At 43.1% G+C, this 23,431-nt stretch overlaps 1 protein-coding gene across 2 annotated transcripts; it reads right to left on the bottom strand.

The window, feature by feature from the left end:
• Window positions 1–8,240: 8,240 nt before the first annotated feature.
• becn1 (beclin 1, autophagy related) lies at window positions 8,241–23,395 on the bottom strand. Of its 2 annotated transcripts, none has more exon segments than NM_001124429.1 (11): window positions 8,241–8,682; window positions 18,492–18,634; window positions 18,891–18,951; window positions 19,132–19,281; window positions 19,555–19,701; window positions 20,255–20,449; window positions 21,546–21,773; window positions 21,910–21,968; window positions 22,095–22,159; window positions 22,277–22,410; window positions 23,366–23,395. In NM_001124429.1, coding segments are annotated over 10 exon segments (1,344 nt in total). In that variant the 5' UTR covers window positions 22,404–22,410; window positions 23,366–23,395; the 3' UTR covers window positions 8,241–8,513.
• Between the last annotated feature and the right edge of the window lie 36 nt (window positions 23,396–23,431).

Raw genomic sequence — 23,431 nt, 5'->3', positions numbered from 1 at the left:
AGCGCCAAGCCATTGAAGGCAGTCCATGGAGCCAATATGGTCACCAAGATGCCACTGCCTCCCATTAGAGCCAGAGTCACTGTGTCAAACAATGATGCCAAGAAGAAGCCATTCCAGCCAGTCAGACCAGAGGGCAACCCTCGTCCTGCTGCTACAAAGTACAGAAGGCAGGTTGTGAAGAAACATGTTCAGTTCAAGACTCAGACCCTAACTGTACAGGATCTACCGCCATGCCCCGATGAGATGGTATGGGAAGTATTTAACTCAGAGGCTGAGCAGGTGATGGCATATATGAAGGCCAAGCTGATCAGTGTCACCCAAGAATTGAAACTGATGAAGAGTGGGGTCAAGATGGATGCTCAGGCTTTGGAGGAGAAAAAGGCAAAAGAACAGTTGAGAAAAAAGGTGGAGAAGTTCATCCAGGAGATCTGCCTGATGAAGGTGGATTCTGACCTATGGGAGATGATAAGAGATAATGAAGAAGAGGAAGAAAGGAGTAAAGAGGTGTGGAGAAATGGAGAAGAAAGCAGTGTGGCTAGTAAGCCAAAGCAGACAGCCAAGAGATACACTGTGAGCAAGCCAAAGGAAGTCAAGAAGGGTTTGAACATGGAAGAGAAAAAGGAGGACAGACAGGTAAAGTAGCTTGACATTCCAAAGCCATGCTAACTGTTGATCTAGTGTAGTGTTGGTGATCACGTGTGTTTGTATCAGAGGAGGCTGATGGGAGTAGTTATAGGAGGATAGGATCGTTGTAATGGCTGGACTGTGATTGTGATTGATGTGATTGATATGTGTGATACCATTCCTTTTATTCTATTCCAGCCATTACAATGAGCCCATTACAATGAGCTCCTCCCACCAGCCTCATCTGGTTTGTACATATTGTATATCTTGTCTTTATTGCCCAGCTGCCCCTTATTTGGCCCATCTGATAAAATCCATTCTTTCAGGTGGAGTTGAAACGTCGATTTGGGATGAGTGCAGCCAACTCCAAGCTGAAGCAGTGTGAGCACTGTGGCCGGTGCTTTGATCCTAGTCGCCTGGAGAAACACAGCGAGATCTGTGCCAAGCTCTCCTCCAATTGCTCTAGACGGGGGGTTTATGACTCTACCAAGCACCGGCTCCAAGGCACTGTACTGGCTGGCTACGTGAAGCGATCCGTGGTGTGATGCACCAAGGGACCTGAGTCTGTCTCTCTTTTGGATTTTGGATTGAACAGACAGACATATACTGACTGCTAAACCACCTGCTGCCCAAATTAGGACTTCTACCTTGGAATCTGTGAGGGTTCCAATAAGAGGCAGTACTACTAGGAGGCAGAATTTTATCCAGAAACATCTAAACCAACAGTGTTCAGCAGTTCCTCTAATCTACAGAAACACCTGTATAAAACACTTCAATAAAATAAAATCCAAACACTCATCTATGTCATTCTGTCAGATGTGTTACAAGTGCAGGAAAGTAGAATAAATGAAATATTAAGAAACAAGGGAAAGTATTTGTCAAGACTGAATATGAAAAGGAGTTTTTTATTTTTTAATGAATTGGAAAAATGAAGAAAGAAACTAATTAATTTAGTTGTATAACTTAACAAATTTACACAAATAACTGAAGTTGGTCAGCTTTTGACAGCTTAATCCTTGGTCTCTCGGAATAATCCATAGATGATTACAATTATAATTCGATGATGTCTGCCAGACTAGTTGACTGACCTGCAGGGCAGACAGAATACTGTGTCTACCTTCTCCACCTCCTCAAACTTGTTGTCCTAGAAGAAGCGCAGGCCCCTTGTACAGTACAGTGGTAGCTCCTGAAGAGCACAAGAAGAAAGAGAGTGGAATGTACCATATACAACATGGGCTATTCACTGAAGTTGGCTTGAGCCAGTCTAATGAGTATTGGGAGATAGTTCACAACATTTTTCAAAGCTCATTAAAAAATGTTTACTGTGTTTCTCCATATAGTAGCCAGCGGTAAGTGTGTTCATGTCCTGTACCTTTTAGTTTGAGACCTCACTTGTTGGTAACAACCATCACACCTGTTCATCCATGCTTCACGGTGGGAACCACACATGCTGAGATCATTCGTTCACCTACTCCGCGTCTCTCAAAGACACGGCAGTTGGAACCAAATCTCAAATTTGGACTCATCAGAAGGACAGATTTCCACCGGTCTAATGTCCATTGCTCGTGTTTCTTGGCCCAAGCAAGTCTCTTATTATTGGTGTCCTTTAGTAGTGGTTTCTTTGCAGCAATTCGACCATGAAGGCCTGATTCACGCAACATCTTCTGAACAGTTGATGTTAAGACGTGTCTGTGACTTGAACTCTGTGAAGCATTTATTTGGGCTGCAATATGAGGTGCAGTTTACTCTAATGAACTTATCCTGTACCGCAGAAGTAACTCTTCCTTTCCTGTGGGGATCCTCATAAGAGCCAGTTTCCTCATAGCACTTGATGGGTTTTGCGACTGCACTTCAAGAAACTTTGAATGTTCTGTACTGACTGACTTTAGTGTCTGAAAGTAATGATGGACTGTTGTTTCTCTTTCCTTATTTGAAATGTTCTTGCCATAATTGTTTAAAAAAAAAGCTTTATTTAACAAGGCAAGTCAGTTAAGGACAAATTGTTATTTATAATGACAGCCTACTGGGGAACAGTGAGTTAATTGCCTTATTCAGCAGCCAAACGAGAAATATTTATCGTCAGCTCAAGGATTCGAGCCAGCAACCTTTCTGTTACTAGCTCAAAGCTCTACCCACTCGGCTACCTGCCACCCCACTTGGTCTTTTAGGGGTATACCACCCCTACCTTGTCACTACACAACTGATTGGCTCAAACACATTAAGAAGGAAAGAAGTTCCACAAATGAACTATTAACAAGGTACACCTGTTAATTAAATGCATTCCAGGTGAATACCTCATGAAGCTGGTTAAATGAATTTCAAGAGAGTGTGCAAAGCTGTCAAAGGCAAAGGGTGACTGCTTTGAATAATCACATTTATTTAGATTTGTTTAACACTTTTTGGGTTACTACATAATTTCAAATGTGTTAATTCATAGTTTTGATGTCTAGATTATTATTCTACAATGATAAAAATTGTAAAAATAAAGAAAAGTCCTTGAATGAGTAGTGTCCAAATTTTGAACTGTTACTGTGTGTATCTATCGGGGGATTTGAAATGATGCAGACAATTACATTGATGGAAGCCACAATCTATATGCAATATTAAAGCTGATCTACCCCCTAAAAAACAAATAAACATCTCTCTCTCCGTCAGGCCTTCATCCACAGCTACCTGGCCTCCCGCAAGGAGGAGCGCATCGACGTGCTGCAGCTGGCCCAAGACCCCTTCCTCATGCCCCCCTTCTGCAACCTGGTCCGTTGGCATCGGGCTCCACACCCTCCACCTCCAGCGCATTCAACAGCAGTGCCTCGAACTGAGGCGTCCAACGCCACCCCAGAGGGCCCCTGTAGGGGCCACATTACTGAAACGCCCTGCCTTCTGGATAGGGGAAGGAGGATGGAGGGGGTAAAAACAGACTAAAGGATGGAGGAGGATTATCTGAAGTGACCGCCCTATCCCCACCCCTCCTAAGACGTGAAGGGGAAATGCCAGTCTTTGGCTTGTCTGTAGGACCCAATGGCTGCCCACATACATGTGTACACACACACACACACACCTGCCACAAAGAAGAGAAAGACCTTGCTTGGCCTGTCCGGTGGGCTGCATCACAGGGTCATAGGAAAACGGACTGAAGTCACAGTGTGTTGTGTGTGTGTGTGTGCATTCCTGTTTTCGGGAAAACCAAACAGCTCAAATCAAATTGTATTTGTCACATACAGTGCCTTGCGAAAGTATTCGGCCCCCTTGAACTTTGCGACCTTTTGCCATATTTCAGGCTTCAAACATAAAGATATAAAACTGTTTTTGTTGTGAAGAATCAACAACAAGTGGGACACAATCATGAAGTGGAACGGCATTTATTGGATATTTCAAACTTTTTTAACAGTTCAAAAACTGAAAAATTGGGCGTGCAAAATTATTCAGCCCCCTTAAGTTAATACTTTGTAGCGCCACCTTTTGCTGCGATTACAGCTGTAAGTCGCTTGGGGTATGTCTCTATCAGTTTTGCACATCGAGAGACTGACATTTTTTCCCATTCCTCCTTGCAAAACAGCTCGAGCTCAGTGAGGTTGGATGGAGAGCATTTGTGAACAGCAGTTTTCAGTTCTTTCCACAGATTCTCGATTGGATTCAGGTCTGGACTTTGACTTGGCCATTCTAACACCTGGATATGTTTATTTTTGAACCATTTCATTGTAGATTTTGCTTTATGATTTGGATCATTGTCTTGTTGGAAGACAAATCTCCGTCCCAGTCTCAGGTCTTTTGCAGACTCCATCAGGTTTTCTTCCAGAATGGTCCTGTATTTGGCTCCATCCATCTTCCCATCAATTTTAACCATCTTCCCTGTCCCTGCTGAAGAAAAGCAGGCCCAAACCATGATGCTGCCACCACCATGTTTGACAGTGGGGATGGTGTGTTAAGCTGTGTTGCTTTTACGCCAAACATAACGTTTTGCATTGTTGCCAAAAAGTTCAATTTTGGTTTCATCTGACCAGAGCACCTTCTTCCACATGTTTGGTGTGTCTCCCAGGTGGCTTGTGGCAAACTTTAAACTACACTTTTTATGGATATCTTTAAGAAATGGCTTTCTTCTTGCCACTCTTCCATAAAGGCCAGATTTGTGCAATATACGACTGATTGTTGTCCTATGGACAGAGTCTCCCACCTCAGCTGTAGATCTCTGCAGTTCATCCAGAGTGATCATGGGCCTCTTGGCTGCATCTCTGATCAGTCTTCTCCTTGTATGAGCTGAAAGTTTAGAGTGACGGCTAGGTCTTGGTAGATTTGCAGTGGTCTGATACTCCTTCCATTTCAATATTATCGCTTGCACAGTGCTCCTTGGGATGTTTAAAGCTTGGGAAATCTTTTTGTATCCAAATCCGGCTTTAAACTTCTTCACAACAGTATCTCGGACCTGTCTGGTGTGTTCCTTGTTCTTCATGATGCTCTCTGCGCTTTTAACGGACCTCTGAGACTATCACAGTGCAGGTGCATTTATACGGAGACTTGATTACACACAGGTGGATTGTATTTATCATCATTAGTCATTTAGGTCAACATTGGATCATTCAGAGATCCTCACTGAACTTCTGGAGAGAGTTTGCTGCACTGAAAGTAAAGGGGCTGAATAATTTTGCACGCCCAATTTTTCAGTTTTTGATTTGTTAAAAACGTTTGAAATATCCAATAAATGTCGTTCCACTTCATGATTGTGTCCCACTTGTTGTTGATTCTTCACAAAAAAATACAGTTTTATATCTTTATGTTTGAATCCTGAAATGTGGCAAAAGGTCGCAAAGTTCAAGGGGGCCAAATACTTTCGCAAGGCACTGTATATGTGTTTAGCAGATGTTACTGTGGGTGTAGCAAAATGCTTGTAAGCTAGAAGCATGGCAGCCCTATCTGTCGGCACCATTTTCCTACATATCCATTCCATTTGATGTTTTGAGAGTTTTTTAAACTCTATATTTCCCAATAATATAATCAATTGCCCCCCCCTTTTGAAAGGGCTCAAATTAAGGGGGAGTTTCTATTTTTGATGACCAAAGTTGAAGGCATGCCTGGCTGATACATCACTGTTACGTTTTATACACGTCTAACTGTCACGTGAATGAAATAAGTATTTTTCACTAGGATCATCACTTTTGACTGATTTGATCAGATATAAATATTTTCTTGGATATTGGACTGGGAGTTTACTTTGTTATTTGGATGGTTGTCCATATGTTTTCATGAGGCTTCCCCCCAAAATGGAGAGGGAGAGCAACTTAATAGAAATGCATATAAACCATTTAACCGACTTTTGTTATGACTATGTGGTTTGTTAACTCCTTGCTATGTCAAAGATAATTCTCATTCATTGCAAATTGTGCAGTAGAACAATCTAAATTCAAACATGACTTACACAATAGCAAAGTTATTTTAGTATATTGTGAAACATGATTACACGCTTGAGAATAGATGCGTTGTTTACCAGAGAAAAGCAGAATAGCCTAACTGGTAATACTCAAATATACACAGCCATAGAGCTAGCTAGCTACGTGCTACATACAAGGCTAGCAACCCAATGACTGCCTGAAGAGCTAATCTCATAAAGTGCCTTGAGAGTGTATTCACTAGCCTACACACAATTCCCCATAATGTGAAAGTGGAATTATGGTTCTAGAGATTTTTTTTTACAAATTAATGAATTAAAAGTATTCAATCCCTTTGTTATGGCAAGCATGAAGTTCAGGAGTAAAAATGTGCTAAACAAGTCACAAATTGCATGGACTCATCTGTGTTCAACAGGATTTTTGAATTACTACCTCATCTCTGTACCCGATCCATACAGATCATTGTAAGGTCCCTCAGATGAGCAGTGAATTTCAAGCACAGATTCAACCACCAAGATCAGGGAGGTTTTCCTATACCTCACAAAGAAGTGCACCTATTGGTAGGTGGGTAAAAAAAAAAAAAAACATGCATTGAATATTCCTTTGAGCATGGTGAAGTTGATAATTACACTTTGGATGTGTATCAAAATACCCAGTCAGTACCAAGATATAGGCGTCCTTCCTAACTCAGTTGCCGGAGAGGAAGGAAACCGCTCAGGGATTTCACTGAGGCCAATGGGGACTTAAAAACAGTTTAACGGTTGTGAGAGAAAACGGAGGATGGATCAACTACATTGTAGTTATTCCACAATACTAACCTAAATAACAGTGAAAAGTTAGTACAGAATAAAAATATTCCAAAACATGCATCCTGTTTGTAATCAGGAGCAATTAATACTTCAAAAAATGTGGCAATTAAATACATTTTATGTCCTGAATACAAAGTGTTATATTTGGAGCAAATCCAACAACAAATAACTGAGCACTCTTCAAAATTTCAAGCATGGGGGTGGCTGCATGCCTGTCATCGGCAAGGATGTTTATGACGAAAATAAACAGCATAGCGCTAAGCACAGGCAAATTCCTAGAGGAAAACCTGGTTCAGTCTGCTTTACAGACACTGGGAGATATTCAACTTTTAGCAGGACAATAACCTAAAACACAAGGCCAAATATACACTGGAGTTGCTTACCAAGACGACATTGAATGTTCCAGAGTTAGTTTTGACTTAAAATTATATGGTAAGACTTAAATGTCTTTGTAGCAATGATCAACATCCAACTTGACAGAGCTTGAAGACTCACATGCAATCCTGGTGTGCAAAGCATTTAGAGACTTACCCAGAAAGACTCTCAGCTGTAATCTCTGCCAAAGGTGATTTTAACATGTATTGACTCGAGGTTGAATACTTACGTAAATCAATAAATCAAGCAATCTGTCTAAAATTTTGATTACCTTTTTTTATACAAATGTTAGAATTGGAAATATCCTTTTACATGAGGCGTTCTGTGTGAGTCCATTATTGGCATTTTCATATGTGTAATGAACCTGAAAAACCAAATCATATAGTGATATGGGCATTAAATACTGCCACAAGCCTCCTTGTCTACATTTAAATCTACACCAAGAAGTCACTTGTAGCAAAAGGATTGCCTTGTTGAATTTGCCAATCAACAAAAGCACAGCATAATCCCGACGCCAAAGCTTTCGGTAGACACTTGGTGCGCCCTGCAAGTGGGGTGACAAGAGAACAGACAAGGCAAATGTTCCAATGCTGTTCCAACGCGTGGTGAAATTAAACCATCTTTACCGTGTCAGCACAGTAAAAGAAAAACTATTAAAACATAATAAATGTAATTTTTTTCTGCAGATAGAGTGGAGTTGAATGAGAAAGACACAAACCAATTGAAGAAAAATAGGCACAAAACCAGATACGTGACTCTCCAGTATTGGTTCTGGAGCACAGTAAGAAGCACATGATACATAAGAACCCATTCCAGTGCTGCATCTCAGTAGTTCAATGTGTCCTTCTCTCCTTCCCTTCATGTGTACTGATCTATAAGAATTGAACAGGTTGGAAACAACAGCTTTCACCTATCCAGTGTCATAAGATATGTGCATATGAAGGAAAAGACACAACCAGAAGCCACTTAGCTACTATTAGGACTCAATCCTGGAATGTGTTCCAAAAGTCTCAGATAGCTCCCTTCATAACACCTATGAGTCTAGGCGGACTTGAATGTGAACAATTTAACAGTTTTTATTTTGTCCTTTCATATGGTCAATGTGGAAATCAAACAAGGAAACAAGACGTATTGGATTGGAACTCACACCAGTGGTGAATCTCAAAAGTCCTTCCTCCAGTCTTCTCCCCACCCTCTCAAAACATCACAGGGAAGCAAGGAGAGCATTGTAGAAGAAGAACTTTAGAGAGTCACACATTGTGACGAAATTGTAGTTTTAGAAGGGTCAAGGGGCACACCCAGGGTGATTCCTCATCTTCCTCCTCTATCGGTTGTAAAACTGAGACGACACCCACGCCAGACCCCACTTGAGGTTGGTCAACATGAACTTGAGCGCCTTGGTCCACTGCTCCTCCGAGTTGAACTGGGTCTTGATGGAGTAGGAGCCGCCGCTGCCTCCCGTGTCCTCAATCTTGCCCTTCTCGACATCCATCCTGACCCATAACAGAAAAAGGTGCGTTAAAACTCAAACCCCCAAGTGTTTATTTCTTGAGGGCTATGAAAAAACCTGGTGCAACATCCATAGCTGCTAACACCCACATTTTTATTTATTTATCTAAAGCCAGTATGCTACGACAAAATAATCTGCAGATTTCTCATGCTAGTGACTAGTTGGAGGCAAATGATCATGCAGAGACAAAGGATTAAGCTGTCAAAAGCTGACCAACTCCAGTTATTTGTGTAAGTACAATAGAGTACCACAGTATTAGTCATAATAACCATAAAACATAGCGGTCAAACAAGGAAATGGTTCCAACCGTATTTCCGCCATTCATTTTTCCCCATACGGAATTTCAGAAACACTTAAAATAAGGGATGTGTTTCATGTAGGTTTACCCTTGTGTGACTTTTCAATAACCGTGTAATTATCTGTAGGACAAGGTGACTTAAATATATCTGCCTGTATTTAGCTCCCCAAAATGAACTGTGGCTATCATAAAGAACTACAAACGTCATGATGATCTGGACGAGACTGCCGAGGCAAAGGTAGGAATCTCTGAATCAACTATGTTAGCTAAATTTAGTCATGAATAAATTGCCAAAATGTCTTTAAATTGACAATTCAGAGATTTCAGTAATATGTTTCACCTCAAAGAAAAGTGGCATGTTTAAATATGAGATGAGGGCAAGCAGTTCAACACAGGTATGTCACATTCACCATTTTGGGCAGTATATTATGGTCTATTATGACATCACATCCACATAAGTGGATCCACATCCACAATTTTTCATCGCTGCGACATGCTTGAACCCGCATGCACTCAACAGATTGCAGTAAAACTGTGCCTGTGTCATTTCCGGTCACAACTTGCAGACGTGCTCCTGTGCATTTTGTTGCTAACCTTACTTTGCTACCTGACAACTTTACATTTTTTACTTTAATTACTGTTTATATGTTTTAGTTTTTCCATCACTCAACTTTCTTTCAACTTTTTCACTCCGGACACTTTATCTGGACGTGGTTCGTCAGGACCTCCACCAGCCGAAGCTAAGTAGTAACATGAACATGATGCCTTTCAATTGCAGTCGCTGTACTCATAACATACAGGAGAACGATCGCCTTACGGCGAGGATAGCTGCGCTGCAAGCCCTGCTTCAGACGCAATCGTTAGGCAAGGGTAATTTCAGTGTAGGAAAGGATGAAACAGCATCTGTGCCACCAGTAAGTACAGATAGTAGTATAAATCCCCTCGCACGGTCCCCGCAGCCGGACAACTTTCTCATGGCTTCTGGAGGGAAATGCTGTTGGAATGCTCAACCGGTGTCGCTCATTCAGCCGACAAACTTTCAACCGGTTCTCCCCATTAAGCAGCGAGTCGGAGTCAGAGGCCGAGCCTTCTCTGGTCTCTACTCCTTCCGTTACGGGGTCTGAGACGCCGAAGGCTCCCACCATTAGCTCTGACAAATTGAAAACCCTAGTCATTGGCGACTCCATTACATGCAGTATTAGACTTAAAACGAATCATCCAGCGATCATACACTGTTCACCAGGGGGCAGGGCTACAGACGTTAAGGCTAATCTGAAGATGGTGCTGGCTAAAGCTAAAACTGGCGAGTGTAAAGAGTATAGGGATATTGTTATCCACGTCGGCACCAACGATGTTAGGATGAAACAGTCAGAGGTCACCAAGCGCAACATAGCTTCAGCATGTAAATCAGCTAGAAAGATGTGTCGGCATCGTGTAATAGTCTCTGGCCCCCGCCCAGTTAGGGGAGTGATGAACTCTACAGCAGAGTCTCACAACTCAATCACTGGTTGAAAACTGTTTTCTGCCCCTCCCGAAAGCCTGGCCTGTTGAGGAGTGACGGACTCCATCCTAGCTGAAGGGGTGCTCTCATCTTATCTACGAACATAGACAGGGCTCTAACTCCTCTAGCTCCACAATGAAATAGGGTGCAGGCCATGCTGCAGGCTGTTAGCCAGCCTGCCAGCTTAGTGGAGTCTGCCATGAGCACAGTCAGTGTAGTCAGCTCAGCTATCCCCATTGAGGCCGTGTCTGTGCCTCGACCTAGGTTGGGCAAAACTAAACATGGCGGTGTTCGCCTTAGCAATCTCACTAATATAAAGACCTCTTCCATTCCTGCCATTATTGAAAGAGATTTTGATACCTCACATCTCAAAATAGGACTACTTAATGTTAGAGCCCTCACTTCAAAGGCAATTCTAGTCAATTAACTAATCACTGATCATAATCTTGATGTGATTGGCCTGACTGAAACATGGCTTAAGCCTGATGAATTTACTGTGTTAAATGAGGCCTCACCTCCTGGTTACACAAGTGACCATATCCCCCGTGCATCCCGCAAAGGCAGAGGTGTTGCTAACATTTACAATGGCAAATTTCAATTTACAAAAAAACAACGGTGTTTTCATCTTTTGAGCTTCTAGTCATGAAATCTATGCAGCCTACCCAATAACTTTTTATAGCTACTGTTTACAGGCCTCCTGGGCCATATACAGCATTCCTCACTGAGTTCCCTGAATTCCTATCGGACCGTGTAGTCATAGCAGATAATATTCTAATCTTTGGTGACTTTAATATTCACATGGAAAAGTCCACAGACCCACTCCAGAAGGCTTTCAGAGCCATCATCGACTCAGTGGGTTTTGTCCAACATGTCTCTGGACCTACTCACTGCCACAGTCATACTCTGGACCTAGTTTTGTCCCATGGAATAAATGTTGTAGATCTTAATGTTTTTCCTCATGACCCTGGACTATCGGAACACCATTTTATTACGTTTGCAATCGCAACAAATAATCTGCTCAGACCCCAAACAAGGAGCATCAAAAGTCGTGCTATAAATTCTCAGACAACCCAAAGATTCCTCGATGCCCTTCCAGACTTCCTCAGCCTACCAAAATACATCAGAGGACAAAAAAAAACAGCTAACCACCTAACTGGGGAACTCAATTTAACCTTGCGCAATACCCTAGATGCAGTTGCACCCCTAAAAACATTTGTCATAAGAAACTAGCTCCCTGGTATACAGAAAATACCCGAGCTCTGAAGCAGCTTCCAGAAAATTGGAACGGAAATGGCGCCACACCAAACTGGAAGTCTTCCGACTAGCTTGGAAAGACAGTACAGTGAAGTGTCGAAGAGCCCTCACTGCTGCTCGATCATCGTATTTTTCCAACCTAATTGAGGAAATTAAGAAGAATCCAAAATGTATTTTTGATACTGTTGCAAAGCTAACTAAAAAGCAGCATTCCCCAAGAGAGGATGGCTTTCACTTCAGCAGTAATAAATTCATTAACTTCTTTGAGGAAAAGATCATGATCATTAGAAAGCAAATTACAGACTCCTCTTTAAATCTGCGTATTCCTCCAAAGCTCAGTTGTCCTGAGTCTGCACAACTCTGCCAGGACCTAGGATCAAGGGAGACACTCAAGTGTTTTAGTACTATATCTCTTGACACAATGATGAAAATAATCATGGCTTCTAAACCTTCAAGCTGCATACTGGACCCTATTCCAACTAAATTACTGAAAGAGCTGCTTCCTGTGCTTGGCCCGCCTATGTTGAACATAACTGGATGTGTACCAAACTCACTAAGTGGCAGTAATAAAGCCAAACCTTGACCCAGAAATTATAAAAAACTATCGGCCTATATCGAATCTCCCATCTCTCAAAAGTTTTAGAAAAAGCTGTTACGCAGCAACTCACTGCCTCCCTGAAGGCAAACAATGTATACGAAATGCTTCAGTCTGGTTTTAGACCCCAACATAGCACTGAGACTGCACTTGTAAAGGTGGTAAATTACCTTTAAATGGTGTCAGACCGAGGCTCTGCATCTGCTCCTAGACCTTAGTGCTGCTTTTGATACCATCGATCAAAACATTCTTTTGGAGAGATTGGAAACCCAAATTGGTCTACACGGACAAGTTCTGGCCTGGTTTAGATCTTATCTGTCGGAAAGATATCAGTTTGTCCCTGTGGATGGTTTGTCCTCTGACAAATCAACTGTAAATGTTCGTGTTCCTCAAGGTTCCGTATTGGGACCACTATTGTTTTCATTATATATTTTACCTCTTGGGGAGGATATTCGAAAACATAATGTTAACTTTCACCGCTATGTGGATGACACACAGCTGTACATTTCGATGAAAATTGCCCTCACTGTAAGCCTGTGTTTCAGACATAAGGAAGTGAATGGCTGCAAACGTTCTACTTTAAACTCTGACAAAACAGAGATGCTTGTTCTAGGTCCCAAGAAACAATATTGCAAAAATCTGAAATTTTCTGTCCAAAAATGAAGCAGAGAAATTCATCCATAATTTTGTCACTTCTAGGTTAGACTACTGCAATGCTCTACTTTCCAGCTACCCGGATAAAGCACAAAATAAACTTCAGTTAGTGCTAAATACGGCTGCTAGAATTCTGACTAGAACCCCCAAAATTTGATCATATTACTCCAGTGCTAGCCTCCCTACACTGGCTTCCTGTTAAGGCAAGGGCTGATTTCAAGGTTTTACTGCTAACCTACAAAGCATCACACGGGCTAGCTCCTACTTATCTTCCCGATTTGGTCGTGCTGTACATACAGTGCCTTGTGAAAGTATTCAGCCCCCTTGAACTTTGCGACCTTTTGCCACATTTCAGGCTTCAAACATAAAGATATAAAACTGTATTTTTTTGTGAAGAATCAACAACAAGTGGGACACAATCATGAAGTGGAACGACATTTATTGGATATTTCAAACTTTTTTAACAAATCAAAAACTGAAAAATTGGGCGTGCAAAATTATTCAGCCCCTTTACTTTCAGTGCAGCAAACTCTCTCCAGAAGTTCAGTGAGGATCTCTGAATGATCCAATGTTGACCTAAATGACTAATGATGATAAATACAATCCACCTGTGTGTAATCAAGTCTCCGTATAAATGCACCTGCACTGTGATAGTCTCAGAGGTCCGTTAAAAGTGCAGAGAGCATCATGAAGAACAAGGAACACACCAGGCAGGTCCGAGATACTGTTGTGAAGAAGTTTAAAGCCGCATTTGGATACAAAAAGATTTCCCAAGCTTTAAACATCCCAAGGAGCACTGTGCAAACGATAATATTGAAATGGAAGGAGTATCAGACCACTGCAAATCTACCAAGACCTGGCCGCCCCTCTAAACTTTCAGCTCATACAAGGAGAAGACTGATCAGAGATGCAGCCAAGAGGCCCATGATCACTCTGGATGAACTGCAGAGATCTACAGCTGAGGTGGGAGACTCTGTCCATAGGACAACAATCAGTCGTATATTGCACAAATCTGGCCTTTATGGAAGAGTGGCAAGAAGAAAGCCATTTCTTAAAGATATCCATAAAAAGTGTTGTTTAAAGTTTGCCACAAGCCACCTGGGAGACACACCAAACATGTGGAAGAAGGTGCTCTGGTCAGATGAAACCAAAATTGAACTTTTTGGCAACAATGCAAAACGTTATGTTTGGCGTTAAAGCAACACAGCTCATCACCCTGAACACACTGTCAAACATGGTGGTGGCAGCATCATGGTTTGGGCCTGCTTTTCTTCAGCAGGGACAGGGAAGATGGTTCAAATTGATGGGAAGATGGATGGAGCCAAATACAGGACCATTCTGGAAGAAAACCTGATGGAGTCTGCAAAAGACCTGAGACTGGGACGGAGATTTGTCTTCCAACAAGACAATGATCCAAAACATAAAGCAAAATCTACAATGGAATGGTTCAAAAATAAACATATCCAGGTGTTAGAATGGCCAAGTCAAAGTCCAGACCTGAATCCAATCGAGAATCTGTGGAAAGAACTAAAAACTGCTGTTCACAAATGCTCTCCATCCAACCTCACTGAGCTCGAGCTGTTTTGCAAGGAGGAATGGGAAAAATTTCAGTCTCTCGATGTGCAAAACTGATAGAGACATACCCCAAGCAACTTACAGCTGTAATCGCAGCAAAAGGTGGCGCTACAAAGTATTAATTTAAGGGGCTGAATAATTTTGCACGCCCAATTTTTCAGTTTTTGATTTGTTAAAAAAGTTTGAAATATCCAATAAATGTCGTTCCACTTCATGATTGTGTCCCACTTGTTGTTGATTCTTCACAAAAAAATACAGTTTTATATCTTTATGTTTGAAGCCTGAAATGTGGCAAAAGGTCGCAAAGTTCAAGGGGGCCGAATACTTTCGCAAGGCACTGTACCTACACGTACGCTACGGTCACAAGACGCAGGCCTCCTAATTGTCCCTAGAATTTCTAAGCAAACAGCTGGAGGCAGGGCTTTCTCCTACAGAGCTCAATTTTTATGGAATGGTCTGCCTACCCATGTGAGAGACGCAAACTCGGTCTCAACCTTTAAGTCTTTACTGAAGACTCATCTCTTCAGTAGGTCCTATGATTGAGTGCAGTCTGGCCCAGGAGTGTGAAGGTGAACGAAAAGGCACTGGAGCAACGAACTGCCTTTGCCGTCTCTGCCTGGCCAGTTCCCCTCTCTCCACTGGGATTCTCTGCCTCTAACCATATTACAGGGGCTGAGTCACTGGCTTACTGGTGCTCTTCCATGCCGTCCCTAGGAGGGGTGCGTCACTTAAGTGGGTTGAGTCACTGACGTGGTCTTCCTGTCTGGGTTGGCGCTCCCCCTTGGGTTGTGCAGATCTTTGTGGGCTATACTCGGCCTTGTCTTAGGATGGAAAGTTGGTGGTTGAAGATATCCCTCTAGAGGTGTGGGGGTTGTGTTTTGGCAAAGTGGGTGTGGTTATATCCTGCCTGTTTGGCCCTGTCTGGGGGTATCATCGGATGGGGCCACAGTGTCTCCTGACCCCTCCAGTCTCAGCCTCCAGTATTTAATGTATCGGGGGGCTAGGGTCTGTCTGTTATATTGAGTATTTCTACCGTCTTAACCGGTGTCCTATGTGAATTTAAGTATGCTCTCTCTAATTCTCTCTCTCGCTCAGAGGACCTGAGCCCTAGGACCATGCCTCAGGACTACCTGGCATGACAACTACTTGCTGTCCCCAGTCTACCTGGCCATGCTGCTGCTCCAGTTTCAACTGTTCTGCCTGCGGCTATGGAACACTGACCTGTTCACCAGCCCTGCTATTTTCAACTCGAGACACTCTCAATGATCAGCTATGAAAAGCCAACTGACATTTACTCCTGAGGTGCTGACCTGTTGCACCCTCGACAACTACTGTGATTATTATTATTTGACCATGCTGGTCATTTATGAACATCTCCACCCGGCACAGCCAGAAGAGGACTGGCCACCCCTCATAGCCTGGTTCCTCTCTAGGTTTCTTCCTAGGTTTTGGCCTTTCTAGGGAGTTTTTCCGAGCCACCGTGCTTCTACACCTGCATTGCTTGCTGTTTGGGGTTTTAGGCTGGGTGATCTGTACAGCACTTTGAGATAACAGCTGATGTAAGAAGGGCTTTATAAATACATGTTATTTGATTTTGATTTGATAAGTGTGTGAGATACTAGAAGTCTCATTATTTGTGAAACAATTATGTCACAACTAATCCATAAATTCCAAATGTTCTGTTTAAACATTCTGGTGTCTGGTTGCTGAAAATAGAACACAAGTATCCAAGACAATCTAGCAGATTCCTCCTGAGACATAGTTACCATAGTAGATCACCAAAAAATACAGAAAGTGCTACTAGACAAAAATTTGGTTGCAGAATCAGGTTAGAAGAAGGCCACTATTAATCTCCTTGATGAGGAGATTATTGCAGCCACCACAGGAAGATAATGCTTTAACAGGGAACCTTGGAGCTGCCAGTAGCAACTCCATTCAGCCTGCCCTGCCATCTCAACAAAAGGCCACTGAGAAGCATCCAGTGCTCAAACAAAAATGTTTAAACACCTGCAGAATCCGAGTACTGGAGTTAACAGAAGAAAGAAAGGGTGCTCTGCAGCGACTTGCCAGTTTGAAGGCTGTGGAAAAGAAACCACATCCTCCCTCCAGAATCCCAGTACTGCAGAATAAGAGGTCCACCTGCAATGGGAAGAGTCAAGGACTGCATGTAGCTCCAACATCTCAGCAGTCAGGGAAGGCTACTGTTCCTCCCATCCGGAAGCCACTGCAACCCATCCGGACCAAGAGGGATCAAACCTGCGTGGTGAAAGACATCTACCTCCATAGCGCCAAGCCATTGAAGGCAGTCCATGGAGCCAATATGGTCACCAAGATGCCACTGCCTCCCATTAGAGCCAGAGTCACTGTGTCAAACAATGATGCCAAGAAGAAGCCATTCCAGCCAGTCAGACCACAGGGCAGCCCTCGTCCTGCTGCTTAAAAGTACAGAAGGCAGGTTGTGAAGAAACAAGGTCAGTTCAAGACTCAGACCCTAACTGTACAGGATCTACCACCATGCCCTGATGAGATGATATGGGACGTCTTTAACTCAGAGGCCGAGCAGGTGATGGCATACATGAAGGCCAAGCTGATCAGTGTCACCCAAGAATTGAAACTGATTAAGAGTGGGGCCAAGATGGATGCTCAGGCTTTGGAGGAGAAAAACACAAAAGAACAGTTGAGAAAAAAGGTGGAGAAGTTCATCCAGGAGATCTGCCTGATGAAGGTGGATTCTGACCTATGGGAGATGATAAGAGATCATGAAGAAGAGGAAGAAAGGAGTAAAGATGTGAGGAGAAATGGAGAAGAAAGCAGTGTGGCTAGTAAGCCAAAGCAGACAGCCAAGAGATACACTGTGAGCAAGCCAAAGGAAGTCAAGAAGGGTTTGAACATGGAAGAGAAAAAGGAGGACAGACAGGTAAAGTAGCCTGACATTCCAAAGCCATGCTAACTGTTGATCTAGTGTAGTGTCGGGGATCAAGTGTGTTTGTATCAGAGGAGGCTGATGGGAGGAGTTCTAGGAGGATAGGATCGTTGTAATGGCTGGAATGGAATTAATGGATCGGAATCAAACGTGGTTTCCATGTGATTGACATGTGCGATACTGTTCCTTATATTCTATTCCAGCCATTACAATGAGCCCATTACAATGAGATTCTCCCACCAGCCTCATCTGGTTTGTACATATTGTATATATTGTCTTTATTGCCCAGCTGCCCCTTATTTGGCCCATCTGATAACATCCATTCTTTCAGGTGGAGTTGAAACGTCGATTTGGGAAGAGTGCAGCCAACTCCAAGCTGAAGCAGTGTGAGCTTTGATCCTAGTCGCCTGGAGAAACACAGCGAGATCTGTGCCAAGCTCTCCTCCAAGAGCTCGAGACGGGTGGTCTATGACTACACCAAGGGACCTGAGTATGTCGCTCTTTTGTATTGAACAGACAGACATACAGTGACTGCTAAACCCCCTGCTGCCCAAATTAGGACTTCTACCTTGGAATCTGTGAGGGTTCCAATAAGAGGCAGTACTACTAGGAGGCAGTATTTTATCCAGAAAGGTCTAAACCAACAGTGTTCAGCAGTTCCTCTAATCTACAGAAACACTTGTATAAAACACCTCAATAAAATAAAATCCAAATACTCAACTAAATCATTGTCAGATGTGTTACAAGTACAGGAAAGTAGAATAAATGACATTAAGAAACAAGGGAAAGTATTTGTCAAATCTGAATATGAAAAGGATTGATTTTTTTTATGAATTGGAAAAATGAAGAAAAAAACTAATTCATTTAGTTGTATAACTTACTTCAGTTATTTGTGTAAATTTGGTATGTCAGCTTAATCCTTGGTCTCTCGGCATAATCCATAGATTACTACAATTATAATTTGATGATGTCTGCTAGACTAGTTGACTGACCTGTAAGGCAGGCAGAATCCCGTGTCTCCCTTCTCCACCTCCTCCTTGAACTGCTGCACACAGTCCAGGAAGGCCACCATGGCATGGTCAAACTTGTTGTCCCAGAAGAAGCGCAGGCCCCCTGAACAGTACAGAGGTAGCTCCTACACACACAAGAAGACCGAGAGAGTGGAATGTACCATATACAACATGGCCTATTCACTGGGGTTGGCTTGCGCCAGTCTAATGAGTATTGCAAAATAATATTAAAAAGGATAGTTCACTATTTATTTTTTTCACAGTTCATAAAAAAATATATATATATATACACACATATATATTTGTCTCCATATAGTAGCCAGCAGAAAGTGTGTTCATGTGCCTTTTAGTGTGACCTTACTTTCTGGTAACAAGCATTACCTTGGACTTGTCTGTAAGTGACTCCAGGTAAGAGTGGTTTCCATATGGGACCAGGCGGTATCTATAGAGAGAGGTTCAAGAAATCCAGCAAGATGTTTTACATTGTACAATGTCATTTAAAATAATGTATCATGTTTATTTGGATATGATAAAATAACTGATTATTTTGGCAATTGAACACATTACATGGCACAGAAGGGTGTGCGCGTGTGTATGTCCATATGTGCGGGTCATGTCTGACCTCTGGAAGCGTAGCCCCATCTTGTTGGCGAGGGCGTGGAGCAGTAGCACGGTCTGACCCCAGGCGGCGTTGATCTCGTTCCACTCGACGGGGACACTGGGTAGTCGGCCCAGACGGAAGTTATTGATGGTGCCAAACTGGCCACTGTGCCTGAGGACCAGAGACAAGGTTATTATAAGCACTAAAAACTATCAATGTAAAAGATGCCGTTCAAAATTCTATGTGAAGACAAGATGAGGGCTGGGAGACAGAGGCAGCTGTTCATTCTAAACGCAAGCATGCACTCGCCACCACTTCAAACAGAGATTAAGTTGCTTAACTGACATACATTGGGTCAATAATTCATGCGTGCGTTTGTTTGTGCACGTCTGTATTTTAGTGCATGTATAAGGGTCTGTAATGCGTCGGAGTATGTGTCCTTACCAGATGTGGAAGGTGGCGTTGAAGACGTTGGTCTTCTTCAGGCGGTCCAGTTGAATCTGGCAGTATCGCATCTGGTTGTCCACACTCTTCAGCTCGTCATCCAGCTCCAGCTGCTGCCGCTTGAACTCACTGTACTCCTTCTGGTACCTGGAGCACACAGACACACATCACACACACACAGGCCAGGGGAGGATAAGGGATTCATTTGTGAAATTGAATTATATAGTGCATAGAGTAGGGGTTGATTTGGTGTCTCCCTCTTTTTCCTCGTCCCATTCTCCCATCTTGCAATATACCAGCGTTTCCCAAACTCGGTCCTCAGGTTCCCAAGAGGTGCACGTTTTGGAGTTTGCCATAACACTACACGGTTGATTCAAATGATTAAAGCTTGATGATTAGTTGATTAGGCTGTGTAGCGCTAGGTCAAAAACCAAAACGAGCAACCCTTTGGAGTCCCGAGGAACGAGTTCTGGAAACCCTGCGTTATACAGTCTCAAAATGTCAGTTCCCAGTAGGGTGATTGTTGTCCCATTCATTTCTTTACTAAGTGCATAAGGTTGAGACAGCGGACTTCCAAAGCTCATTTTACGCTCTAACCCGTGTGAGACAGAATGAGAGCCACCACAACCAAAGTGCGTTGAACTTAGAAATACAACAGCCAAAATTACACAGAGGTGGAGGACAGACAGCCATTACTCACTGCAGTTCCTCAGTATCTAGCTGCTGGGAGTGGCTGCGTCCCTGGACCAGGTCCTCGGCCACGGCAGCCCTCTGCTCTTCCACCGCCTCCAGCTCCCCCACCAGTGACGACTCCTCCTCGCCCAGTTTCTGGAGCTCCAGCAACAGGCTGTCCTCCTCCTCCTCCTTCAGCTGGGACAGCAGCTCCAGGCAGTTCCTAGTAGAGGACACACACCGTAGTCAGACAAGGAAAACACACAAACACACACACGGAAAAAGACACATGAAAAACACACAACACACATAGACACCTTTCCCGGCCGCGTCATGAAAAGTTGCGTGCACAGTTCGTCATCAGAAACCTCTGTTTACCTTGCAGTGGATACAAGCACATGCAACTTCAAATGCAGCTCGTGTAAGTTAACGAACTCGAATTCAGATGTTATCGTCCACAACATCAGAGGATCGATCACCTAGCAAGCCAGCGAGGCAAGATACAATATCACAAACAAAGCTGGATAAAGCCAGAAGAATAAGATAACTTGTTTTACATATCTGTAGCCCTCGGTCTTCTGTGTTTTCACTCGCTCACTGTTAAGTTTGTCAAGGTTCCTACTTCAACGTTAGCTATCTGATGGTTTCTCTGGACTGATGGCTTCTACAGTTGTGGCTAGATAGGCTAAAATGCTGTACTCTAACCCTTTTATTAACATAATTATCCTAACCTGCAACGTAAATTATAATAACCTGCTAAGTAAATTCTCAATCTAGCTAGCCACAACCGTAGAAGTTGTACAACTGAATGCGTTCAACTGAAATGTGAATCAGAGAGGTGTGGTGGGGGCTGCCATAATCGACATCCACGTCTTCGGCACCAGTGGGTTAACTACCTTGCTCAGGGGCAGAACTACAGCTTGAGGATTCGATCCAGCAACCTTTCTGGCCCAACGCTCTAACCACGAGGCTACCTGCCGCCCATCAAGCCACCAGTTCTGAGAAACCATCAGTGTCACCACACTGGCATGCGCGCATGTCAATAGAACGTGAACAACAAAATTGCCCTACACATACACAGGCATCAAAAACACACTCATATCCACACACATGATTCAGGCATGCAAATAAGTGATCCTCTTTTGACACACAATATTGCTCCAGGCAACAAAATATTGGTGTAAACTAAGCCCTAGTGGGTCTCCCTGCCTAAGAAAATGTTTCTAGGGCAAATCCTGCTGTGTGTTACATAGTGTAGTACACTTCGACTACCCACTAGTTATGTAATGTTAGTGTAGTTGCAGTGTATGACTACTCACTTGTAGTTCTGGCACTCGTTCTCTGTGATGTTGAGCTGCGTGTCCAGGTGGTCTAGCAGGGTGTCAGTACACTCCTCGCACAGCGGGTGGTCTACGTCGGTCTGGCCCGACATGATGTCAAACAGATCGCTGGTCACCTTCAGCCTCCGACTGAGGTTCTCCATGGTGCCTCCGTCCGACGCTTCTCCAATCAGAGTGAAGCTGTTGGCGCTCTCTGTAGACATCATCCTGCGCACACACACACACACAAAACTATGTAGGCATCATCCTAGGCCTAGAGGGTATGGTAGTTCAAGTTCAGAGCAGGGCATTACACTGTGTATGCCAAGCAGACTGGAAGGTAGTAAGTTAGACATGATGCTACCTTGCAGGAGGGATGTATTTTCTTGCGACTCCATCTTGCTTTGTTTCCACAAAGGTTTCCTGGAGGAAGAGAGGAAAATCAGAACCCCTGTCAGTGTTTAAAACTCAATTTCTATGAAGGATATTGCTGTGAAACCTGGTTTCAAAACTATCTTTCCATTGGATTGAATAAACCCAGTGTCTCACCTCTGGAGCACTTTCCGCCTCATTGCTTTCTGTCTGCTTGCTTGGTGTCACTGTGACCAGAGGAGCTGATGGGACAGAAGACACACAGACTCACAACGCCGATCTCTGTCTCTTCCTCTGTAGCGCTCTCCAAAGCATGCGCACACACACGCTCTCTCAAACATACACTCAGGTAAACATACCAATAAGTTCCTGGATGGTGACACGGTCGAGCACATTGAAGGATGTATCCAGCTTTAGAGGCTGACTGCAGCGCTGACACACAAAGCTGACCTGCATGGTGGTACTAGAGGACTTGGAGCCCTCCATAACAACACTGGAAACAGAATTAGCAGGGTTAGCCGGCGGGAAAACTACTCGTGACTGGTGGTTTTGCTGGCAGTTTAGCTTACCCCATTCATGGACGCCAACTACTTTTGCGACTACTGACTGGGTGAATTTAGTTAAGAACCCCGATGCTTGCCCTAAACATTAACAGGAATCGCTTGCGGTACTGTTTTGGAAACTTAAGCTACATAACGTTACCTTTTATATCAGCGAGAAATAATTGTCAAAAAACAAAAGGTAAAAGACTACACCTGTATAGCGTTAGGGTTATTACCACACTGCCATGTTACCGTGTTTGTTGACGGAAAACAGACAGTGGACTGACTATCTGTGTTAATAAACTATCTGCGAACACTTGTGTGTAAAGGGAAGAGGTTGCCACAAACGTGGGGTGTAATCATTAGTCCAAATAGATGCAAAACTTCAGTTCGATTGGACAAATTCAGGTAGGTCCCATCCCAGTTTCGTTCCGTTTAAGAAACTTTTTTTTGCAAAAGAATCCGCGAAATGAATACATCCATGTAATGTTGTCATTGAAAAGGATTGTCGGCGGCAACTGCGTTAAAAACCGGTTAAAACAATGCACAACTGTGATATTATTTTTGATGTGATATGAAAGTAGAGGTATTTATCTTTATAGAACCGTACCGCAATTGAGAATCGATTCATGTTTACATTCTGGCTTCCAGAGCCAATTCGCCGTTAAACAGAACATATACGGTCCGACCTTGGACTATAAGAAATAATGTTAGGCTCATTTAGAACATGATTGGGCTAATGTTAGCTAACAGTAGCCAGATGGCTAAAATACGGTACTAACTCGGCGGTTGAAAACAACACAGTGTCAGTAGCAAAGTCTCATATTTATTTATATTTCAACCACAGAAAGACTTAAGTATATCAAAATATATCTTTATTTGACATGACTTTAAGAGTTTTCTTACCATAGGACTTTATTGTTGTTTTTAACGGATATGACGCCTTTAAGATTGCTCGCGCAAGGAAGTTGT

Source organism: Oncorhynchus mykiss, chromosome 16 (assembly GCF_057628025.1).
Source record: "Oncorhynchus mykiss isolate SJ-2025 chromosome 16, ASM5762802v1, whole genome shotgun sequence".
NCBI lineage: Eukaryota > Metazoa > Chordata > Actinopteri > Salmoniformes > Salmonidae > Oncorhynchus > Oncorhynchus mykiss.
Note: the sequence above shows the minus strand (reverse complement) of the source record. Positions and strands in the feature narration are given on the sequence as shown.

What these genes read in the sequence shown, in the direction of transcription:
- becn1 (XM_021564381.3), bottom strand. An exon ending in AACGAGTGCCAGAACTACAA is followed by an intron (nt 20,450 to 21,545) that starts GTGAGTAGTCAT and finishes GTCCTCTACTAG; the next exon opens with GAACTGCCTGGAGCTGCTGT. An exon ending in CACTTACAGACAAGTCCAAG is followed by an intron (nt 18,635 to 18,890) that starts GTAATGCTTGTT and finishes TTGTGTGTGTAG; the next exon opens with GAGCTACCTCTGTACTGTTC.